The sequence below is a fragment of the Ornithodoros turicata genome, chromosome 5 (genome assembly GCF_037126465.1).
Source record: "Ornithodoros turicata isolate Travis chromosome 5, ASM3712646v1, whole genome shotgun sequence".
Taxonomy (NCBI): Eukaryota; Metazoa; Arthropoda; class Arachnida; order Ixodida; family Argasidae; genus Ornithodoros; species Ornithodoros turicata.
Genome location: NC_088205.1, coordinates 76,990,158 through 77,014,920, shown reverse-complemented (window position 1 = coordinate 77,014,920; position 24,763 = coordinate 76,990,158). Strand labels below are relative to the sequence as shown.

The 24,763-nt window shown below is 47.7% G+C and overlaps 2 protein-coding genes across 2 annotated transcripts in view; one reads left to right on the top strand and one right to left on the bottom strand.

Moving 5' to 3' along the window:
- Positions 1 to 24,763, top strand: part of LOC135394869 (uncharacterized) — a 287,749-nt gene that overhangs the window by 246,662 nt on the left and 16,324 nt on the right. The window lies entirely within an intron of this gene.
- LOC135395944 (spidroin-1-like) lies at positions 22,688 to 23,683 on the bottom strand. The gene is made up of 2 exons (XM_064627029.1): positions 23,621 to 23,683; positions 22,688 to 23,560 (listed from the first exon to the last, which is right to left on the bottom strand). Exons 1-2 carry the CDS (start codon positions 23,681 to 23,683, stop codon positions 22,688 to 22,690), a joined length of 936 nt encoding a protein of 311 aa, XP_064483099.1.

Sequence of the window (24,763 nt, the reverse complement as noted above, 5' to 3'; positions counted from 1 at the left end):
ACGCACCCATGCTCTCTATGCACTGCAGGGCTGCCCTGGAGTCCGTGTATACCACCCACATTCACGGAGCCTCGCGCAGAGCATACCGGAGGAACGACAAGATGCCGTAAAGCTCTGCGGACGTAGAGGAAGTGCAGTGTACCAGGCGATACACGTGAGACACCTGGACCGATGGAATAACGAGGGCGGCCTATGAACTTGCAGGTGTAGAGGACCTGTCGGTGCAGACGGCAATGTGCTCAGTGTATACGGTTAACGTCATGTCCAATAACATCTGGCGAAGGACTGACGGTGGCACTTACCTTTTTTTAACGTTGAGTCCTGGAATGCCGTCAGAGGTCGAGGGCAGTCAGAGAGACAACGGAAGAAACGAAGACACTGTTGGCTTTACTACAAACGAGGGCAGTTTAGGCTTTGCTTCCGCAATGATTATGTGCTCTACTTGAGCCAATGAAGTTTTGCTACCAAGGCGTAAGTAGTGACATACAGCCTCCCTGGTCCTGAGGACTTCAATTGGTATTTCATGAGCTTCGGCTATGACCATCCGCGTTTCTGTAGCTCTGGGGATGCCGAGACAGATCCTCAGTCAGCGTGCAAGGAAGCACAGAAGCTGCTGAACTTGTGTCTCAGAAATGCCGCGAAGAACAGGAAGGCTATACACAAGTGTACCGAGAACAACAGCCTTATGAATAGTCAAGAGTAATTGCTCATGCATACCTCACTTGGCGCCAGCAAAATGACGAAGCACAGAGGTCCACCACTGAACCTTCCTGTCAAGGTGATGAATGTGTTTTTTTCCAGGACAAGTTGCAGTCGAGGACGACACCCAGAAACCCGTGATGTTTCACCTGCTCGATTGGCGAGGCAGCAAGAAAAAGCTGATAGTGGTGCATATGCTTGTGTCTATGCTTGTGCATATCCCTTGTGAAGGCGAGACCTGCAGATTCGTCTCCCGATATATCCATGCCGATTTTGGTGAAGAACTGCATAATTCTGTCCAGTGAACTCTGCAGACGACGCCGAACTGCAGATCATGATTTTCCAACTGTCCAGATGCAAACGTCGTCAACATACATCGACGCGCCGCTATTTCTTTGGGGCCCGAAAGCGCTACAGTCCTCTGTTGTAACACTCCATAACATCGCGAAATGGTAGCACCCTTACCCACGCTTCAATAGCGCTCTTTCACCGCCTCCAAATACCTTAAATAGGTAGAAATTATTTTTATTTTTCTATACGTCCTCATTTTAATATAGTTTTTATTTCTCGATTTTGTATAAATTAGCACGCTTTGATTCATTGAATTTTGACCTTTACTACCTACTACTTTGACCTACTACAATTCCTTGCACGGCGTGCGTCCCACAAAAGTCGACTCCACCGTCGCGGTCTAAGTTCAGCCCGTGCTCGGAAATAACTTCGTTCCCAACAGCGAGCGCCCCCTTACGTGATGTACGTGACTAAAGTACCTCACCAATCTGTTTCAGTAGCGAACTCCTTTGGCCATAAAATGAGCCTACGAAGTCAGTTCTCGGAATAAGCTGACCTGCCTTCCATCTGTCTGCGCTCGATCAGCAGAATTTCGTCTGCGTCGTTCCCAATTGCGAAGACGGCTCAACGCAGGCAGGTCACGGAACCCATGCACTTTCCGATAATGAAATCCTCGACGTAGCCTACTGTAATGTGCAAGGTAAGGCCGTGTAAAAACAGTATGTACAATAGTTCTACTTGCAGCCCGTGCTGTGTCAAACGCACGGATAAAGGAACAAATAGGGGCGTGGATGAAAAGTAAAACTGTGGGGAGTCAATAGGGAAGGAACAGGGTTGCCAGGTTGGACTACCCGTAGCCAAATTGGGCTTCTTTCGGTTTTGTTTGGCGTGCTAAGAACAAAGTTGGCGACTTGGCCTTTTTTGGCTACTCTTCCGGGTTCCACCTGAGCAATCCCGCATAACGCAAGGAAACGATATTTGCGGGTTTTTAAGGTACACTTTCTACCTCATCTCTTCCTACTACCCCCCCCCCCCCTCCAAGGAAAAGAAGATCGTCCTTTTGCGTATTTCATACCGTCTATTTATTTATTTTTGTAGTTTACGTAAATTTACATAGTATATACAGCATCACGTCATATATACAGTAGGGAGTGACTTATTCGGGTTAAACCCGATTCCGCCCGGTTATTCCCCCCTGAACTGACCTCCCATCAATTCGGGTTAAACCCGATTTCTCCCTGAATTCTAGTCACTATGAAATTCTCAAGTGACGTTTCCACTGAAGACGAACGAAGGTCGCCACGTGTAAGACATGTAAGAATGGGTCACTTATGTTCCCTGAAATACACACATGTGTTTCAACACTGTCTATGCGTTTGGGGATTACCGCTAGAAGGTCACAATCTCGCAAAAAAAAAGAAAGAAATAGATTAGGAAATGACTTACTAGACAAGAGGAGAAACAAAAATACCCGATAACACCCGAAGGCACAATTATGGCCCGATTTCTCCCCGAATTACGGATTTAAAAATAGCACCCGATTTTTACCCCCCGAATGTGATAAAGGCATTTAACCCGAAAAAGTCACTCCCTATATATACTACATGCAATCAATTCCATAATTCCATATATGGCGCAGATTCCCTGTCTAGAGTTCGGAAGAAGAGTCGCCTACAACCGGCGGGGTTTGAACAGTACTAGTAACGTGGTTAACAATGAACAGCACTAAACATTTCAGGTACTTGATCGGTGAACGCTGTGAGTGGGGGTTCGATGTTCGATGTTCAATGTTCGGCTTCGCAGTTTCGGCGTGCTCAGATACGACGAGAGCCGTCGAATATGCGCGGCACAGCATCTTCTCGAAGCTTTGCCTTTCCACGCTTGTGCAGCACTTTATCGCCATTGATGACGAGTTCGTAGTGCCATATGACATCGCTATGGTCAAAGTGCTTCTCGCAGACACGTGTGTGGAGAGTCAAAACTGAACTGCCCACCATGAATGCGATGGATGGCACGTTTCCACTTCTCACGCTTGTCAGAATACGCAGGAAAAGCGAACATGTATACCTTGCCAGCCCCCAAATACCCAGAGCGACATTTGGTAGCAGAGCATGCTGGCATGCTGCTCTGGCATGCTGGTAGCGCACGGTTATAACGCGACAACAGCCGAAAAACTTGTACTGCAATGGGAGAGGCAGGCGTCTCTCTCCCGCGTTCCGATGGCAGCGCCACCACGCGGGCGCTCGGGTCCCTGGGTAAAGCTTCCCCATAGAGTTACGGAGAAGCTGCGTGACCAGGAAGCTATGAAGGGACCGTGCTAGCACTGACAGGCAAGGTGAAAAAGCAAAACTGAACGTCGCGGACCGTTGGCTACATTTTGGCTACATTTTGGCTACCAAAAAGGATGCGTGGTCGGCTATACTTTGGCTACCTGAGCTAAAAAATTGGCTACATGCAGCTTTTACTATCTGGCAACCCTAGAAAAGAATTGTATTCTGATACTGTGAGAGTCTCTATGAAAACTAACGCTGGAAACTGTGACGGACCCTTCTTGTGAACTTGCGACATGAACAATATGCTGGGTGGGTCAGGTAATGCAGACCAGGTGACGTACAAAGGAGCAAGCGACGCGACAAGGCTCCGCGTCTGGGAGCAATTAGAGGACCCCATCACCTCCGGCGACACGATGGCACCTGACGGCGGCATCAAAGGGGCGCGTACTTCGAGCCGAATGAAAACCATATGTGCGGGGTGCTCGAAGGGAAACAAGCAGGCGAGCGAGAAACAAAGAGACCGAGCCTTCGCGTTAAGGAAGAGCTTTGACGGTGGACAGAGGAGACCCGACAACGAAAGAGAAAACAGCTCCTGACGTTTGGGAGCTCTGAGATTGCCGGTTGACACTAACCGCCTCCCGGAACAACGCCGACCAGGCCCTGCGTCACAGCCAACATGTCTGCGTCCCCGGATCTGAACTGAACACCAACGTGGTGCGACCGAGACCATCGCCCAGGGTGCCGTCGTCAACGAAGGCCTGTCGGCCAGAACAGCCTGCAAGTCACGTCGAAAGGGTGAGCCTGTCACACATGATGCGATGTTGTACGGCTAGGACAGTAAAGATGCTATAACTGTAAAGCGGTCTCGTCTCGTTTTTCCTCGCCTCAGCGTGGGCCCACCCGTTTTAGTTGTGTTAAACATTAATGTGATGCAACGCGAGCAGGCGGGTGCATCACATTAAAGTGGTGGCAGCGGTGGGATCCCTGTGTGAGAAATCGCTGAGGAAAAGTGTGAGACCATTGTACCCTCACACGAGAGGAAAAACGATCCGCTATGGCACAGCCCGTTGTTAGCCCGAATAGTGTAGGCGCAGGTGTGTTAGCACTAGGCAGTATGGTTCCAACTTTTACGGGAGACAGTATGGGGCCCCGTTTGTCGGAATTCCTGCAGATTCTCGAGCAGGTTGGCCATATGGGAGGTTGGCAGGATAGCCAGCTGATAGGGATCGCAAGATGCAAAATGGTAGGCGCGGCTTACACCTTCGCGTGGCAAGATGATGAGGCGTGCGCAGTTCGAAAGTTCGCAGAGTTCAAGGCCTTGGCCAAGAAACGTTTCGACACGGAGCCTGCACACATGAAATTAGAGAAATTCATGGGAGCAAGGCAGAACACGGGGGAGGATGTCCGTACCTTTGCATCGAGGCTTCGAAGCCTGGGCAGCGTCACTTTGGTAGATTACGAAGGAAATGACGCGAAGCAGAAGGCAGAAGTAGCCAAGGAGCTGCTCCAGGGGCAATTACTAACGAATTTCTTGAAAGGTCTGAGGGATCCTGTTCGGCGCTTTACCCTTTCTCGTGACCCAGTGAGTTTTGATGCCGCGGTAGAGATAGCCGCAAAGGAGGAGATGCACGAGCGCACAATAGGCGAGAGCCAATCGGTCATGGCACGCGTGGACGGCAGTGACCAAGACGAGGTTAGGACGCGATTGGATCGTTTAGAGAGGATGCTTGAGGCTTCCCTTTCACTGCAGAATCGCCGCACGCAGCGCCGCTCGACACCTCGGCAAAGAAGTAGTGAGTGTTACGTTTGCGGAAGATCCGGACATTTCGCTCGCGAGTGCTCACAACGGTACAATGTGAGGGGTACAGAGAGTCAAGTGACGGGCACCCGCCGAGCCGCAGAGGTTCAGAATATCAGCAGAGAAACGACAGCGTCGGGAAACTAGTGGTGTCCCCTTCGTGTATCCGCGACGAGGGGGAAGAGCAAATGGTAGTCATAAGCTTTTGCGGAGAAACGAGCCCTATAATTGAGTGCTACATTGAGGGTATCAAAGTAAGATGCTTGGTGGACACGGGATCCAAAGTAAGCTTAATAAAGGATGGCGTTCTCGACCGGATAGACCGAAGGTGGAGGGAAAAGTTCCGAGCAGGGAACAGTGATCGCACCTTGGTCGCTATTACCGGGGACAAGCTTGAAACGGTTGGAAGTTACGAAATCCCGTTCAGAGTAGGCAACCATAGCTTCAACGCTCAGTTTTTCGTGTGCACTGACCAAATCATGTTCCCGACGGCCGCCCTCATCGGCCAGGACATTCTCCATAACCAGGGGGCTGACTTATTACTAAGCAAAGGAGTCCTGAAAATAAGGGACGAGGAGATCCCGATAGTGAATTGGATGTCGCCCATAGGTCGAGAGGCTCCCAAATCTAGTGGCGTGGCGGAACCTGTGGTGAGGGTTCGTCTGGTCGATACGTGCTCTCTGCCGCCCATGAGCGAATCTGTAGTGACAGCGAGGGTCGCCGCGCCAGGGATTGCTGGACGCGTGGCAGTCGTGGAGACGTCCAACACAGAGGTGGTGACTGGCGCCTGGGTTGCTTCGGCTTTAGTGAAAGTTCGGCAGGACGGCACGGTACCTATACGGGTAGCAAACACCACGTTACAAGAAATAAAGCTCCCGCGAAAGAAGGTAGTCGGTGCGTTGGTGGACGTGGAGATGGAAGAGTTACCGGTTCCGTTGCGTTCCGACTGCAACGCCGTGGGCGAGGTAGACATCGCGGCAAAGTTCAATCTGACGCACATTGCGGAGCCCGAACGAGAGAGGCTAACTAAACTGATTCAAACATACGGGGACGCTTTCTCGTGGAGCCCGACAGATATCGGTCACTGCAGCGCTGTTAAACATCGGATACCAACCGCAGACTCGAACCCGGTATACCGCAGGGCGTATCGAATTCCCTATGCGAAACGAGTGGAGATGGAACGACAAGTGAACGAGTTGCTCGAAAACGACATTATAGAACACTCCACTTCACCGGGGGGGCCCCTGCACTGCTTGTGAGGAAACCTGATGGGTCGTATCGCTTTGTTGTGGACTTCAGGGACTTGAATAAGGTTACAAGGGTCGATCCGTATCCGCTTCCAAATATTCAGGAAACGTTGGCGCAATTGGGAAACGCAAAATTCTTCACGGTAGTGGACATGGCCTCCGGGTATTGGCAAATTGACATGGAAGAAAGAGATAAAGAAAAAACTGCATTCAACACACCATCAGGTCATTATCAGTGGAAGCGAATGCCCATGGGGCTCGTAAACAGCGCGTCAGTGTGGCAAAGAACTGCCGATGTAGTGCTCGCCGGTCTACTCGGGAAGTCGTGCTATGTCTATCTCGATGACATTATCATCTATAGCCATTCGTTCGAGCAGCACCTTAAAGACATCGAGGCCATCCTTGGTCGACTGAAATCTGCAGGGCTAAAATTAAAGCCATCCAAGTGCCAGTTTTTGAGACGGGAAGTTAAATACTTGGGCCACATCGTGTCTGCGGAGGGTGTCCTACCAGACCCCGACAAGGTTGACTGCGTCAGAAATTTTCCGACACCAACTGATAAAACCGCGGTAAGGCAGTTTCTGGGCTTGCTCACCTATTATCGCCGGCATATAGAAGATTTTGCCGCGCTCTCTCGGCCCCTAACACAGCTGACGACGAAAAAACCATTCTTTTGGGGAAAGGAGGCTGAGGGCGCGTTCAACCGCTTAAAGCAAAAGTTGACTGAGGCGCCCGTCCTGAGATTCCCAGATTTCACGCAGCCGTTTGTACTGACAACGGACGCTTCGAAATACGCGGTGGGAGCCATCCTCTCTCAGGTCTTTGACGGCGTGGAGCACCCAGTGGCGTACGCCAGCCGACAGCTAAACGAGGCCGAGCAAAAGTACGGAGCCACCGAACAAGAGTGTTTGGCCGTAGTGTGGGGGGTGCGTCATTTCCGCTGCTACCTCTACGGTCGTCACTTTACTATTGTCACGGACTGCCAGCCCCTCAAGTGGTTGATGAACGCGCGCGATCCGAGCTCTAGGCTGGCTCGTTGGAATCTCCTACTACAGGAGTACGAGTTCGAGATTGTCCACAAAGCGGGTAAAAAGAACCAGAACGCCGACGCGTTGAGTCGGGCCGTGGTGCGGCAGACGGACATATTTGTGCCAACAGCGGAACAAATGCGTTTAAGGGACGAACAAAAGCGAGATTCTGTTCTACGGCCCATCATCGACGCGTGCGAGTCATCTCCCGGCAAATCTTCGGGAAATTTTCATCTTGATCAGGGAGGGGTTCTGCGCAAAACAGACCCTACGGGCACTTCACAAGGCCGTTTCGTTGCCCCGAGGTCAATGGTAGGGGAGCTACTGAGGTTATACCATGACGCTCCGTGTGCCGCACACCCTGGGGTGAGAAAAATGCTAAGAAAGGTACAGAAACAGTATTTCTGGCCTGGGATGAAGGGTGATGTCGGACGATATTGCCGTGCGTGCGAATCGTGCAGTTTGCGAAAAGACACAAAACGCCGGAGACGCGCGCCGATGCAGGTTTTTGGAGAGGTACGGTACCCTTTCGAGCGAGCAGCTATGGATATTGTGGGACCCCTGCCGGTGACGACGTCAGGAAATAGATACTTATTGGTATTCGTTGATCACTTGACGCGATACGCTGAGGTCTTCCCCATGCCTGACCAGAGAGCTGAAACGGTAGCCCGCGTGTTTGTAGAAGGCATCATCCTCCGCCATGGGGTCATTCGACAGCTGTTGACCGACCAGGGGAGCAATTTCACGGGGAAGCTAATGAGCGAGGTGTATCAGCTGCTAGGGATCAAGAAACTGCAGACCACTGCGTACCACCCAGAGTGCAACGGCGCAGTTGAGCGTTTGAATCAAACCATAATTAAACTGTTGTCCCATTATGTATCCCGTGACCAGAGGGACTGGGACCTCTGGCTACCTTTCGCCCTTTTCGCATACAACTCGGCTATTCATGAGGGAACCAGAGAGAGCCCGTACTTTTTGCTTCATGGGAGGGAGCCAGTGGTGCCGGAAGTGGCTTACGAGCCAACGGGCGTCCACTACGGCACGCTTGAGAACTACCGTGCAGAGCTCGTGCAGCGCCTGTCGATCGCGCACAAAATCGCGGCCACATGTCTTACTGAGGCATCGCAGGCAAGAAAGGCGCGACATGACAGACGAGCAAAAGAGGCCTGCTTCGCGCCAGGGGATCGGGTTTTTTTGCGAGTGGAAGCAGTAGCCCCGGGCATCAGTGGAAAACTGGCGCCGAAATGGACGGGACCGTTTCGCATCGTCGAAAAATTGTCTGACGTGACTTTCAAAATTCGCGATGTCAGGCGCGGAGAGGACAAAGTTGTACATGCGAACAGGATGAAGCCCGCTCATGATCCTTTTGACAAAGCTGACGAAAACGATTATGTCCGTCCCCCGTGTTCACACCAAGCTCAATCCGACAGAAATCATTACTCCCACACTATCATTAACCAAGGGATACTAGAGCAGGCTCTGTTAGAAGAAGCCCTGAGTTTCGAGGTACAACGTACCCCAGGCACGTCTTCTAGCGTCGCTGTACCAACCGCAGGATATGCACTGCGGAGTCGCGGACCCGTGCCCGACGTCCCATAACTGCGGACCTGTTCGAGAAACACTAAAGGGCGGGAAAGAAACTGCATCTTAGGTTCTAGACTTTAGAGATAAAATTTGTACACGTTGTTTGAGTACGTTTTCTTTTATGTGTGTAATCAAGTCCGGATAACTACGGGATAGTGCCATAATAGTATTTATGTAAGAAGAGTGACACTGCACTCCTGCAGAACATCGCAAAGTGTGTATGGGCACCTTCGGCTGTGCTCAAATTGTGTGGTGATCTTTGAGTGGCGAAAGACAAACGAATTTTGTTTAGTGTAACAAAATTATTCTCCGAGATTGAGCGGATGTGACGGACCCTTCTTGTGAACTTGCGACATGAACAATATGCTGGGTGGGTCAGGTAATGCAGACCAGGTGACGTACAAAGGAGCAAGCGACGCGACAAGGCTCCGCGTCTGGGAGCAATTAGAGGACCCCATCACCTCCGGCGACACGATGGCACCTGACGGCGGCATCAAAGGGGCGCGTACTTCGAGCCGAATGAAAACCATATGTGCGGGGTGCTCGAAGGGAAACAAGCAGGCGAGCGAGAAACAAAGAGACCGAGCCTTCGCGTTAAGGAAGAGCTTTGACGGTGGACAGAGGAGACCCGACAACGAAAGAGAAAACAGCTCCTGACGTTTGGGAGCTCTGAGATTGCCGGTTGACACTAACCGCCTCCCGGAACAACGCCGACCAGGCCCTGCGTCACAGCCAACATGTCTGCGTCCCCGGATCTGAACTGAACACCAACGTGGTGCGACCGAGACCATCGCCCAGGGTGCCGTCGTCAACGAAGGCCTGTCGGCCAGAACAGCCTGCAAGTCACGTCGAAAGGGTGAGCCTGTCACACATGATGCGATGTTGTACGGCTAGGACAGTAAAGATGCTATAACTGTAAAGCGGTCTCGTCTCGTTTTTCCTCACCTCAGCGTGGGCCCACCCGTTTTAGTTGTGTTAAACATTAATGTGATGCAACGCGAGCAGGCGGGTGCATCACAAAACGTGAATACTGCGGAGAGTTCTGATTCGGCATGTGACGGAAACTGATGAATGATTAATGAATGTTTCGACCACTGCTCCATCGAGCTACGAAACTTTCGAAAGAGTATTGACGTTGCCCCATATCGTGGCGTATCATGTGCTATCGTCCGTATCGTACCAGCACACAGGACAGCGTACTTTATGAATGTCAGTTTCTTTCCCCAGGATAATATTTACAGTGGTGTGCGTACTTGCTAAAATTCTGGTGAAACCGAAAAAAAAAAAAAAAAGAATAAGAACCTGTCCGAAACTGCGAACGCCAACAGTCATCTACTCTCACATCACATTCGGGCATACATGTACGTCAGTGAGGCAGCAGCGAGCGAGATCACGTGGTTGCGAGAACCAACAGGGATGGCCGAGTCTCTTGCTTCTCTGACGTCAGAGTTTGCAGTTTGTTCGAGAGATTGATTCTTTTTTCCTCAATACTAGGCGTGTAGTATACAACGCGTGCATGATGCAATGAAACACATGATGCATAAAACGCATCCTACAAATTGTCGCAACCCATTTAGCTTGAAAAGGCCCTTAGGGACGTGGTTACTTTATGCAGCAACTAGAGCTAGTTTGATTTCGAGGCTACATGTACTACTATGGAGCATGTCACGCCAAAATCACCTTTTCGTTTCGTTATGTGTTTTGTTTCGGCTAAATTCCAACTTTTAGCGAGGAATCGGTTGCTCTTCAATAGTTCGAGATGGCGAAAATGTATCCGACAAATGTTATACAAACATATAGCACCACCACCGGTGTCGCCCACATAGATTAATCTAGCTGTGAAACTAAACCCGTTCTACTTGCACGAATCTACCAGGTCCATTTCGGGTTTTTAATTCTCTAACGAGACCTGATGCAAAGTTGGACCGTCGAAAGGTGTTGCAGGATACACAGAAACAATACTCAAATTTGTCTCTGGACAAAACGACGACACTTTATTTTAAGCTTACTAGCAAACAAACGACACTTTATTTTAAGCTTACTAGCAAACAAACGACACTTTATTTTATTGACTGCGAATGGAGCGTTTAATCGCGACACCCTGTATACGCAACTGGTGAAACCTGTCTCTCTAACAGATCCTGACTGCCAACCAAAACTTTGTCGACGTCGTACATACGGCACGTATCGTTATGCTCCGTGGCGTGCGGCATCTGTTAGCGCGACTTTATTTGCCTGCGCGAAGACAAGCCACAAATCTTTCAGAACATTCTTCCAGTCGAGTAATTCGGAAGGGTGTTACCCCGGGGAGGCATGCTGCCAGACCGAACATATTTCCTGACTCCCGCATAGGGAATGCGGCGGTGGCGTGGTTGGTTCCGTGCAAAATTTATAACCGCGTATTCCGTGTTGAATCACCAAGGGGACCTTGTTGGTTGTTCAGGATATGAGATAGCATTTAGAGAAGACGTTCACTCTGTATTACGGAGTAGTTCTTCTGTTATTCATGGGCAGCATGAACTATACCTCGTGTCTCCTTTTCTTTCTTTCTTCCTTTTTTTTTTGTTCTTCCGAGACATACCTCCTTTTCTTTTCTTTTTTTCTTTGCATAATCATTCAAAATTTTAATCTCACGCAAATTCACGAACGACACGAAAGTAAAACAAAGCTCGACATTCTCTTTACACGAAAGATGAAGTCTCTCATTTTCACTATCTCCACTCAAGTGGAACAACGTCAAGAAGAGGAAGAGACAAGAAAGACTGGGAAAGAAAGGAAAATATATCTCATAAGCTGCAGAGACGTAGCATGTGGCAGCAGCGGAGTTCCTGAAATAACCTCGCGTTCCTCAGAGTCTGAAGAGCTCTATACACGATCCGCTTTTGTTCCTTTTTTATAAATCCGTCCGTCCACTACTATACGACGCCCTTCAAAACAAAACAGAGTGTCTATCTCTTAAAAAGAGGATGGAAGATTCTACTGGGTTACCATTCTAGGAAGCGTGGAGAAAGGAGAAATGTACAGGGTACGTTTCGGTCTCGGTTTGATTTTCAGCAAATGTTGGACGAAGAGCGTTCGCAGACGGTTGTATCGTCCCTAGCATTCGTTCCGGTTTTGTTCTTATTTCGTCTTGGGTTTGCGATTTCTTTTTTTTTTCATCTTCTTTTTATTTCATGGATGCTGGTTATTCTTTGTCTTGCGAGGAAATCGGACGATGACGAATATACCGGTGGTGCATGTGTTGCCTTCGCAATACGAAAAAAAAAAAAAAGAATTTTTGTCTTCCACGTTCAGAACTCAGAAAAGTGTGATCCGCCAAGAAGCACGCACATCTTGAAGTGGCTGTTAAACAACAATTATATTCTGACGATGAAGTGGGGAGGTTTTCCGCTCTAGGAGTGGAACGCTGTCCCATATCTAGGGGGTCTAATATGAGTGATGACAATGATGAGCCATGACGATGGTGAGCGATGAAGATGATGAGAGATAACGGTGATGATTGGTGGATGTTGAAGCATAGGTAAGAAGCCCCGATACTCGCTGTTTCTTTGGCAACTGCGACTAGTCCTCGATAACTCTGTTTCCGCTGACTATATCGTGACTTCAAAACGAAATATATCCGTATATCGACGTTCTAGACCCATATTTATCCGCGGGATGCGGCACATTTGTAGTTGGGACATTCGAGACAGTGAAATTTCTGCTCGTTCTTCGTGCAGATTTGAGAGTGCGTTGAGAACGCGTAAAATGTACGAAAAGCTACGTGCGCCAAATATATTTTTCCGCTACCAGAAGAGCGGCTGCGTCAATCAGCGTACAGGAAGATTTTGAAATAAGCGCGAGGCTTTATACGCGACTGAAACCAACTGAATATTTTTAGCGGTCGTGTGCCACTGTCGCCAGTGTTTTTTTTTTTTTTCGTTGTGCCTAATTAATTCGATAACATTAACTAACTACTGTTCATGATATTGGATTAAGGGTTACAGGTGTCCAATAGAAACTTGTAGAGTGCCTTCACAAATACCAGATCGACTGTGTTGTCTCATGTTTTCCCTGGGTATTCCGGCACTTTCCAGACTGTACAGTTCCCCCTGAAGTCGGCCCGGGACGCATACTAACCACTCCCCTGTGTCTCACTGCTTCCTGCTGTTCCCTCTCCATTATGTGCACGTCCTTACACCGCTTATGGCTACAGTTGTTTTAGTTTCACGTTTTAAGTTAGCTTCACATGCAGTGTGCCAATTGCGAAAGTGCGTCGAAGTTCGAGCTACACTAGCATTAAAGTAAAATCACTTTTTCTCTATGGGGACATTCTCATATTCAGAAGCTTCAAGTACTAGCTCGAAAGAGAAATGTGTACTTCCAGCTGAGCTATTTTTAGACCCTTTTGCCTCAGAGCCTCCTTCCTGGCAAGCGCAACATTTGCGCAAAAGACAATCGCCAGGGTCCCAAAAATAGCGCGCATCGATTTCAGCTACGTTACACCTTATGTGCTACTAACAAGCTTCCACGGCTAGCATTTACAAGCGCGGCTCGCAAGTGGCGATAAAACACTGTTGTGTTCATGGGCACTTATGCTCCGAATGGTGGGTGTTCGCTACGTAGCCAATATAGCATCGGCTTTCCAGAAGCGGAGTATCTCGGACAGGATTTCGCGAGAGTTGCGGTAAAACGTCTACATGTTATGCTCTGCCTTCGTTGAGAAGTGATAGATAGACAAACACGATTGGGAATTCTGGTAGCAGTTTTATTATGTATTAGGAAGGATTATAGTAGGTACTAACAAAATCCTGACGTAACTGACGAAGGCGGAGCTTCCGCAACAACGTTGACTTCCCCCCACCAGTAAATAAATAACTCCCCTTTTCGTAATTCCTACATCTTCGTTGTCTGCCTCTGATATTGTACGAGGGGTGTTCGAGTCAAACCGGGACTTTCTGTCTCCCGAGTGTACAAATGGCTCGCGTTACTTCTTTTTCGTCGTTTTCACGAGCGACAGGCCTCCGCGTTCACCACGTGGTGGTCCAAAGTTTGTGCAAAACAGAAGACACGTGCTGGACAAGATGTCCGACAACGAGGTGAGCGCGCACATCGAACAGTGAATTGTCATGACGTTTCTCGTGAATGAAGGCGTAAAGTCATCTGAAATTCACAGAAGACTTCAGGCTCAGTATGGCCACGATACACTTAGCCGCAGCAAAGCCTTTGAGTGCTGCAAACAGTTCCGAGACGGCCGTACATCAGTGCAGGACGATCCTGGCCGGGGCGGCTCAGAGCCCAGTGTCAGAGTTTCTGCGCGTAAGGTCATGGCCACGGTTTTCTGGGACTAGGCTGGCGTTGTTCATGTTGATTTTTGATGATCTGGAGCACATTCTTCTTCATTGCCCTCACTACGAACCTTCCCGAACCACACTCTCCGAGTCTCTTCGTCAGCTGGACTCTCGCCCTCTCTCCCTACCGAAATTGCTTGGTCCCTGGCCCAATCCAGCCCAGCAACGCTCTGCGCTCAAAGCTCTTCTGACATTTCTGGACACCATCGGACTTCGATCGTTATTGTAAAGGGGCTCGTTATTTTATTCCCCCCATTCCACCAAGCACTGGGGTAGAGTATCGCCTGTTGCGATGAAACTCCCCACTCTCCAAGACCGAAAATAAAGTTGTTGTTGTTGTTCATGTTGATTTTCTGCCCAGTGGCACCGCCATCAACAGTGCATATTACTGCCAGGTTCTCAGGGATGTGCACAAAGCGCTGAAGCAAAAGCGGCCGGGTCTCATGACCAAAGGCGTCCTCCTCCTACAGGACAATGCACGCCCGCATACCGCGCATCTCACGACACGCACCTTACAAGAACTTGGCTGGGAGTTGCTGCTGTCCAGACCTTGCCCCCAGCGATTTTCATCTCTTCGGGCCACTGAAGGCGTTCCTTGGAGGTCGCCACTTCAGCTGCGGCGACGAGGTCAAGAATGTGGTCCGATCATGGCTGCTACGCGCCGGTAAGGATTTCTATACTCTCTACTACACCATGTACCAGCTGGCCTGCACCCTTGCCCTTTTGCCATTAAGGATTTCTACGCTGCTCTCATGCAAGCCCTCGTGAAACGCTGGGACAAGTGCATTAGTGCAGCTGGAGATTACGTTGAAAAATAAAACTAATTTCTCGCCTGTAAGTTCATTTGACTTTTGCGAAAAATGAAAAGTCCCGGTTTGACTTGAACACCCCTCGTATATATACTGATATATATATGTTCATAATTTGGTCGTGCACTCCCAGCCGAGGACAGCAGTTTCGCTCTACTTGGAGCTCGTCAGCCCGGCGCAGGGAAGTGACACGATCTTGGGTCGGCGCTAACAGTGTGTCTCGGCGAGACATCAATGTTCCATGCACGGTGATGGCGCCACCTACCACCATACAGCTCTCCTCGGTTGGGAGTACACGATCAAATTATAAACATATGCTCAACGTGCAGCCACAGAGCTTTGGCTATTTTTCCTTTGTATATGTACTTGCTGGCGTGGACTGCGGCCTCCACAGGTGGCGCCATCACCGTGGAACATTGATGTCTCGCCGAGACACACTGTTAGCGCCGACCCAAGATCGTGTCACTTCCCTGCGCCGGGCTGAGGAGCTCCAAGTAGAGCGAAACAGCTGTCCTTGGCTGGGAGTGCACGATCAAATTATAAACTTATGCTCAACGTGCAGCCACAGAGCTTCGGCTATTTTTCCTCTAATATATATATATATATCGTATTACTAAAGAAAGGATTATCGAACGGACCTTGGAACAGAATTTGGACCAGGGAGGAGAACTGAAGCTCTATTGCATAGATCTGGTTTTCATGCGATACCCTAGGGTTTTGCACTGCGCAGGTCCCACTGTACAGCCTTGTAAGTCACGTGGTGCCACTGTCATACCACACCACGTGTCAGTGCTTCCAACACGTGGTCGCCAGACTGTACTTTCAAAAAGAGTTTCGCCGTAAATTTACCGCCAACCATGCCACTATGAAGGTACAGCATCTAACAAAACAACAACTTTATTTGAATGATGATCAGTGGGGAGTTTCTTCGCCAGTGTACCGCGTCTAAAAGCGTTTGGCACAATGCTAATTTTGTATTCCATCTGGATTTTTATGGGGAGGGCTGAATTTATACGATGGGATTTTTACGAAGATCACTACGAAAGAGAAACTAAAAGCGATCACCATGTAATCGTTGATCCTGTCCATGGCAGTCAAGATTGCATTAGACTACACGAGAAAAGAGAAGTAAAAAAGGGGGGGGGATATGTTTATTAAGAAAAAACAAAGGAAAGGTCAGCCAGACGGAGGTCGAATGCTATTCCAAAAAAAGGAAAATGGGGAGGAAAAGAAAAGGAAAAGAATAAGAAAAGAAAAGGAGAAGAAAAACGGAGAAACGGGGAAGAAAAGAAAAGGAAGAGAAGAATAAAAAGGGGAAGACAAAGAAGGGAAAAGAAAAGAAAAGGAAAAGACAAAGAAGAAAAGAAAAGGAAAGGAAAAGAAGAAACGAAAAAGGGTAGACAAAGAAGAGAAGGAAAGAAAAGGAAAATACAAATAACAAAAGAAAAGGAAAAGAAGAAAAGAAAAGGGGTAGACAAAGAAGAGAAGAAAAGAAAAGGAAAAGACAAAGAAGAAAAGAAAAGGAAAGGAAAAGAAGAAACGAAAAAGGGTAGACAAAGAAGAGAAGGAAAGAAAAGGAAAATACAAATAACAAAAGAAAAGGAAAAGAAGAAAAGAAAAGGGGTAGACAAAGAAGAGAAGAAAAGAAAAGGAAAAGACAAAGAAGTCAAAGTAAATAGATATGTCTCCTATGAACGCACAGGATACAAACCGTCAACACTGAATCAAAATACTCTGTACTAGTACATATGCGCCTCAATAGAGCAAAAAACAGCACTCTACTACACATTGAATAACAATGCATACCCATGACCAACACCACTTGACGCTCTGAAAAAAAACCTTTCTCCGAACTTTCCACACCGTATAATTTAAACCTTCGCAAATTCCGAGCTGTTCCAAAGGCCTCCCTGAAAAGCTTACTTGGCCAGAAAAAGCTGGTAGACGCTACAGAATGGAACTGTGTTCCTTCTTTTGCTGCGTATTCTATGCCGTTCACTTTCCTTTTTACTGAGGGTTGCCTTTCTGGGATATCTTTGTCGTGTTCTGCCATTGTAAGGCGGTTCGTCCTCGATTCACTTAGCCTTCGAGTTGGCTTTTCTAAAGCGAAGTCTCACTGTCATGCAGCCAGTCACTCGTGTGTAGTACTTTTCTTTTTCTCGCTTTCACTGGGATTTTTGCCCGCGTGTGAAGAAGCAGCTGCAAAAAAGGGACCCCTATACACCGTCAAAGGAATACGTCGATGTTCTTTTCTTTGAGAGCTTTTGTGTGTGCAACTGAATGCAGTGCATATCCTTCCTTTTGCGTCTCGTATGGACATCCTACAAAGTTTGGAGCAGCTTTCTTCGATTGATAGCGCTGTGGTTTTAGTTATCTGATTTTCCGTTCTCTCCGCGATACAAAGCACCCCTTCTATGCACTTGCTCTCACTCTGTGGAACGTTGCCCGGTGGCTTTCACTGTTTCGGAAAGGTCAGCTCCTTTTTACAGAAAGAGGTTACATTTCCTTGAGTTTTGGGAAACACATATACAATACTATACAATATATCCTATACAATCATCATCCTGTATACTTCGTTCTCCTCATGCTGAATATGATGCTTCCTACTTTAACGTTGCACCAGCTCGCTTGTGCAATTTTTCTCTGGTTTGGTTCGGTTTTAAGGAAAAAATAAAATGATAAAATAATAAAATGAAAAAATGATAAATAAAAAAATGGAAACATAAAATGATAAAATAAAATAATTTTTCTCTCTTCGACATATACAAAAAGAATTCTACAGTACACCAGCTCGCTTGCGCCATTTTAATTGTTTATACGCTCTGTTTTTTTATCTTATCTTATCTTATCTTATTTTGTGTTAGCGCCGCGAAGCAACTGTGGCTAGGAGCAGTGTATACAGTCGTGAACAGATGCAGCGAGGACAGCAGGAAGGAGTTGGGGGACAGAGGGGTCAGTATGCGTCCTGGGCCGACTTCAGGGGGCAACTGTGTCGACATTCTTCTGGAAAGCCTGCCTGAAAACCGAGGGAAAAAAACCCAGACACCACAGCCAGTGCAGGGGTTCGAACCCTCGTCACTTATACCCTTTTTGTTGTTGTTGTTGTTGTTCTTGTTGTTGTTGTTGTTGTTGTTGCTCAGAGTGGAGAACGGGTCGTTGCGATATCTGTCTTCATGTTTTTTCTCACGGTACTTTACGTTACCATACGATATCTTTTTTTTCTTAACTGCCCCATGTGACGATGAGAGAGTTCAGTGTCCAGGAGAGAGCGCCAACTGTCCAGGAAGTCCAGCGTCAGGGAGAAAGTGTCCAGTACCCTGAAGTCCACAGTGTCAAGAAGAAAGCGCAGTGAAAGCATAGGAACGTTGCACATTCGTGCAGCAGTGATATTTTACTCTTGATTTGACCCTTTCTTCAGTTTTTTTCTTTATTTAACCTCTTATCACATCAAAATATTCCGCAAACTGAGCACTCAGCCTTAAAGGGACACGAAAGTGCAAAAATGGCTCCCCGAGGAATCAAAGATGCCGTTACCTTGACTGTAATACAAAATACAAAAGGAACGAGATTAACCCGTTGCGTCCTTCGTGATTTATGATCGATAGAAAACTACAGTCTGCACCTTCCCTCTTCCTCTCCTTCGCAAGAAAGCGCGGCTATGCGGAGTGGCGTCCTATTGGTTTCCTGATACACACTCCCGCGGTGATTGGACAAATCGTTTGAGGAGACCAATAGCACGTCGTTCAAGACTGTCAGGCTTCTTGAGAAGGAGGAAGAGGGAAAGCATAAATTGTGTTGTTGTTGTTTGTTGCTGTTCTTTTTGTTTTCGATCGATCACAAATCACGAAGGTCGCAACAGATTAATCTCGTTCCTTTTGTATTAAATTCAAGGTAACGGCATCTTTCGTTCCACCAGGATAAATTTTTGCGCTTTAGTCTCCCTTTGAGCCCCACAGAGTCGATGGATCCACATTTATGGAACTTCCATCTCCATGTTTTTCATTGCATAGCCATCCCATCTACAGATGCGAAGCCCCGAAAAGAAAAAACGGAAATTTTGGGGGGAAAACCAGTTTCTTTCGGTTTTTTCCTCGTCTCCGGAAAAATAGCCCGAAATTTCCAGGCGACAAATTTCAAAAATGTAAATTTTCGTGGCTTTGATGCGTTCCAACCCGCCAGCAGTGCCTTAGGTGCCTCTAATCCGCCAACCACCACCAACTTAGAGCTCAGTCTGGCTGCTCCAAGCGATCGCCATCGCGTTCACATAATGTCGGAGTTCTGGTCGGAGTGGACGGGTTGTTCTAATTACCGATCGCTGAGTAGACAGCAGTCTCATGGGATGCTCTGCTCAGCATTTATGCCTAGAGGATGAACACTACTAAAGCTTCTAGCTCATTGCATGCTGTGGTTTGGCCGGCAATGCTTCGACTCAGCAGTAACCACGTTTGTTTCCTTTTTTTTTTTTTTTTTCAATTTGCGGGAAAAAAAAAAAAACCGAAAGAAACGTTCTTTTTTTTCGAGCGATTCAAAATTTTCGGAAATTTTGCTTCTCTAATCCCGTCCCATCAGTTTTTTTAGTTTTTTTTTTAATTCCGCGGTAGTGGCCGCGAAGCAACTGTGGCTATGAGCGCGGCGTTCAGACGTGGACAGATGGAGAGAGGACAGCAGGAAGGATTGGGGGACAGTGGGGTGTAGTATGCGTCCCGGGTTGACTTCAGGGCGAACTGTGCCAACATTCATCTGGAAAGTCTCCCGGAAAACCCAGGGAAAACCTCAGACAGCACAGCCGGTGAAGGGATTCGAACCTGCCACCTCCCAATCTCTGCGTGGAAAGCGTGGTCCGGGGATTTTAACGCACCGTATCCTTCCACAGGTGCGAGGATACCGCTGGGATGGAGAAATTGCTACGGATTTCATTTATCGGGACTGAATTCGGTATTTGTCAATTTTTATTCACCATGCGTGCAACGCGACGTACCCTCATTATTCACCACGCAGCTATAGTTAGTGGAAGGCACTAACTTCAATGCGTACAATGCTAGACGCATATACGGGCTCTCGAGTGCGAAGTTCACTGAGCTGGTGGTAGACGCCTCATGCAGTCTCAAATAATCCAGAAATTATGGGTCGTCGTACAAGTACAATTCGTCATACAGGTACAATAACGACAACAAATAGATCATGACTATGGCCTGGGGTGATTCACCGCTGGAGAGCTGTCCACTACCCCATTACACGCGAAACATGAGATGTGAGATATGAAAATGAAGTTATGTGCAAGTATATACAACACTTGAACTCTCCTCCACTGGCTGCGCACCGCTACGTCACAAAAAAGGAAGGTGAAGAAAGAAAGAAAAAAAGAAAAACACGTGAAAGAAGCGCCAATGGTCATTGAGATGCAGGGGAGGACCCTACACCGTTTGGAGCAAACTGGTAGACAAGAGGAACTCCAAGAACATCAGAAGACCTCGACGGTGTTGCACATGGCACTGACATGGGCCAAGAATTGCGGCCAAGTTGAACGTCTGTCGACTAGCACCACTCAGCTGAGCACAGAGTTGCCGCCATACAAGTACTGGTGGTGGAACATCATATAGAAATACTGTAACTTACTACATTACTCAAATCAGTGACGTTCATGATGGCACATCAATCTCGCAAAACTATAGTGTGATGAAAGAAGAACAACGGCAAAAGAGATAAAAAGAAACCTGAGGGCGTAAACGGTGGTCAATTGGGCGTGTAGCGTTGGGCGGCCTTGCTGGGTTAGCCTCGCACACGCATGAGCTCTCCTACTCTTTTACTCATTCATTTTTTCCGCGTTTACGTTTTCTCCCCTGTCATTCTGCAATTAACGACCCCAAACCGTGACGGCCGCTGAGGGGTCAGCTTTATGTGCGGAGACGGCGACCTCCCTCCTCTCTGGAACCTCCATCTTCTCTTTTCCAACCAATCTAATCCATCTACGATGAGAGATGACTTTAATTGTCTCCGCTGCGTCTAATTAGTATTTGACACTTTCAGGCTTTTCGCATCGTCAAGTTCATTCATCGGCTTGGGACATTTATCATATCTTATCTCAAATTAACCTCGTACAGAGACCATTTCTTTTCTGTTTGCAGAAGGATAGCTTTGGATGGCTTGTGTCCTGCAGGCTCCGTCAGTAGTGAGTTTTAGTCAGTAGTAGTAGGCTACGTAGGCTCAGTGGGCTCCGTCAGTAGTTTAGGCTATCGCCTTTACGTATGATAAGCCAATCGCAGTGTTTCTTTGAAGCGGGTGACGTCACATTGCTAAGTGGATTTGATAACTTCTTTTGTGGTGTCGTTTTCTTCGGATATAGCCTAATTCTACCAACGTACTAAAGCTCGCTAAAACAAATGCACTCGACAAAGACAGGCCTTATCCTGTGTGTAAGCCTTATCCTGGGGTAGCCAGTTCGACTTCGTCGCGACTCATATCCCCTTTTGTTTTTTCTTTATCACATCACAATCACGCCTTATCCTTACTTAAGCTCCTTAAAGTGCACTGAGGCTCACAAGGGCGATGCTATTGCAAATATTTATTAGCACGTAATAAGTAACAATAAGTTAGCAATGTGATCAGAGAGGTTGCTTTTAATTGTGCAGACAGACACGACACAGCAATGATGTTGATGGCTTAATGAAACAGGAATGGAAATGTGATATTTGACATTCAGGGAAGGTATGATACCTAAGGTGTGTTATAAGAATTAAAGTAATCGCAACTGAGGCGGCAAAACGTATGTTACATAAACGAATGCTGAAAGCTTATGTGACAATGTAACTCGTGCTACATGAGCTACACGCGTGACACATGGAGAAGCAGAATGAACGAGCAAAATACGCAAGTAGACCGTTAATATCTTCAATATTGGTTACGTTGCATGATAAAACAAATACACAAAAGAAAATGCACCTTTCCCGTGTCTACAAACACAGGATGTATGAAATGCGCTTTGGTTATGACTTGTAAGTGTTCTGGAAGATGCCTTAGATGAAAGTTAGAGACGAGTTCATTGCATAGAGGTATACTGGGTCCCGCAGAGAGAAATAATTGAAGAAGAAAAGTCTAAATTTGTTATCTAATCAACCGTACTCAATCGTCATGTGTATCAAAAGGCAAAGCGCAACCACGTGCATGCATTCTATACCAGAACCATATACACATTTTCTGATGTTCCTGAATACCACTGCACTTTGCGCAAAATCCCAGAGCCTGGCACTGTTGCAGTTTAAATAACCGCGTGCCGGAAGGTCCATGTGAAATCGTCCGTGCAAGATAATGGAAGGCTGATAATATGACCGTGCAAGAGAGACGCATAGGACTACGGCAATATCATCACTGGTCTACCACTGCCCCAAAACACCTTGTACATACGTATACAGTTATGCACAACGGCGGGCAAATCACAACGAGTTTTAGTTACATCAGAAAATGTTCATGATAAGAATTCGGAAAACATGATAAGCCAATCGCCCTGTTTCTTTGAAGAGGGTGACATCACATTGCTAAGCTTCAATTAGATAACTTCACTTATTGTACCGTTTTCGTAGAGTTCCTTCTGATGTACTAAAACTCCCTATCCACATAATCCGTACACCTACTCACTTACGGTAATACCCGACAGGCACCGCTCCGATCGCGGGCCCACCGTATCCCGCACCGCCGTACCCTGTGTTCACTCCACCGTGCGTGCCGTACGTCCCCACCCCTCCGTGACCGTATCCTCCGAAACCCTTGCCGAACTGACCCTGAGCCCCGTACCCTGCATGATGGCCGTAGTTATTTAAGCCGTGCGCTCCATTGCCGAAAGCCTGCCTTCCAAACTTCCCAAAATTTCCCTGGCCGAAACCTTTGAAGGCACCATACTTCTGATTCCCAAACTGGTTAACATGCTCCTGCTTTCCAAAACCTCCTTGGCCGTTGAAGCCACCTAAGTTCTCGTAGCCGTGATTGAAGGCGTCACGATTACCATTCTGGAAGCTCTGATCGACTGCATAGACTTTCTCTTTCGCGAAGACCTTGTTGTGACCCGCGTTGAAATGGTCACGGGCTGCTCCCTTGGTGCCGAATGTCTTGCTTATGGCGCCCTGATTGTTATATCCGTGCACACCAGCTTGTCCATGTACGCCATGAGCTGCTGCGTTACCGACAGATCCTTGTCCCAGTCCTTGATTGCCGTACGAGGCTACTGCGCCGTCGCCGTAGTTCCCGTGTCCATAGGCGACGCCCCCCAGGGCCTTGTTTGTGCCGTAGTTACCGTATCCTCCGAAGCCTTTGCCGTAACCGGCGTTTCCGTACCCAGTGTGAAGGGCGTTGACGCCGTGCGCGCCGTTGTGGACGCCGTAGCCGTGGTGTCCGTAGCCCGGTCCACCGACGGCTGGGATGAAGCCCGTAGCTGCTGCAACGTGACCTCCAGACAGGGGTGCTGTTGCGAGTGCGCGTGAGCACGTGAAGTACAGCAGAAGAAAGGCTGTCTGAAAAGAAAAAAGGTAACAATTGCGATGAGTGTCTTGTATCCATAGTGGCAACAATACCAGGCATTCCCACTTCAGGGCGAAGACAGGCAGAAAGCCCATGAAGTCGTAAGGCATACACATTACAGCAAGCCTTAAACGGCTATACAAGCCGTTGCGCAAGGTATATCTCCGACTTTACCAGAAACAAGTCGGGCTCATATACGGCATTCATACCTTAATCAGTACGTACAGAATCTTCGTGTCTACGGCCCTTGGCACAGTTTGACCACTGTCTATCAAAATGCACAACAGAGATTAGGTCTCCCCCCGGAAGCAGTTTGCCGGCCCCTTCTGCGAACGCCCATGGCAATCACTGCATGACAGTAGCAACGAAAACATTGAGACTGGTAATCTGTTTTCTAAACTGGGAGATATCAATGAATTAGTTGTTAGCCTTGCTTCTGAAGAAGGAAGGAAGGCGCGTTGGATGTAATCCCAATCTGGATACCTTCCAAGCGAAAGGATAAAGGAAAGGATAAAAGGAAGGGGGAAGAAAAGGGGAAGTAAAAGACAAAAAGCTGTTCCGATTTTATATTATCTTATAGGAAGATTACGAGACTGCCTTGATTCTCTTTTGTCATTTCTTCTTATCTTCTTTTCCCGTATTGATCCAGTACTCTGGTATAGCAAGTAATCTACAAGGGTAGGTGGAGTATTCTATTGCTCCTCAGCGTCAATTTCGTGTAAGCGGGTTTGTTAGTTATCGGACGCTTTACGATAAGCCGTTTTTCGAGTTAGTCTAAGCACCCAGAAGCCTTCGTGCAGCTCCAATATACAATGCCCTCAGAGATTCCTGTACAGAAAAACTCCGAGGGGTTTGAGACTTACACGGCTACGATGTCAGCAAAGTTGAGCTTATCGAGTGAAGTTCCTGTCATGTCACGCAATAGGAAGAAGTTGCCTCTGGCGATGCTTGTAAGTGGTACCTCGTCACTAAATCTTCTGAACGCATCTCCCCACAATTGAGCGGATGTCCTCTTTTTCTGCTTTTTGTTTCGTTTAAGGGATTGATTGTAGTTGACTCGAAACGAAATTAAAAGGGGCACTGCAAGCTTCACAATGATAAAAACAAAGTTTGCTGTCAAGGCATTTGGCACACCCTGTTCGGAGGTGCCCAACGTTGCCGTGTTCGATGAATTTTTTTTCTCAGTGATATGAAGG

Excerpts from the sequence above, each read along its gene's own strand:
- LOC135395944 (XM_064627029.1), bottom strand. The coding sequence starts at position 23,683 with ATGTGTATGCCTTACGACTTCATGGGCTTTCTGCCTGTCTTCGCCCTG. Across the intron at positions 23,561-23,620 it reads CCCTGAAGTGGGAATGCCTG|ACAGCCTTTCTTCTGCTGTA; the intron begins GTATTGTTGCCA and ends TTTTCTTTTCAG.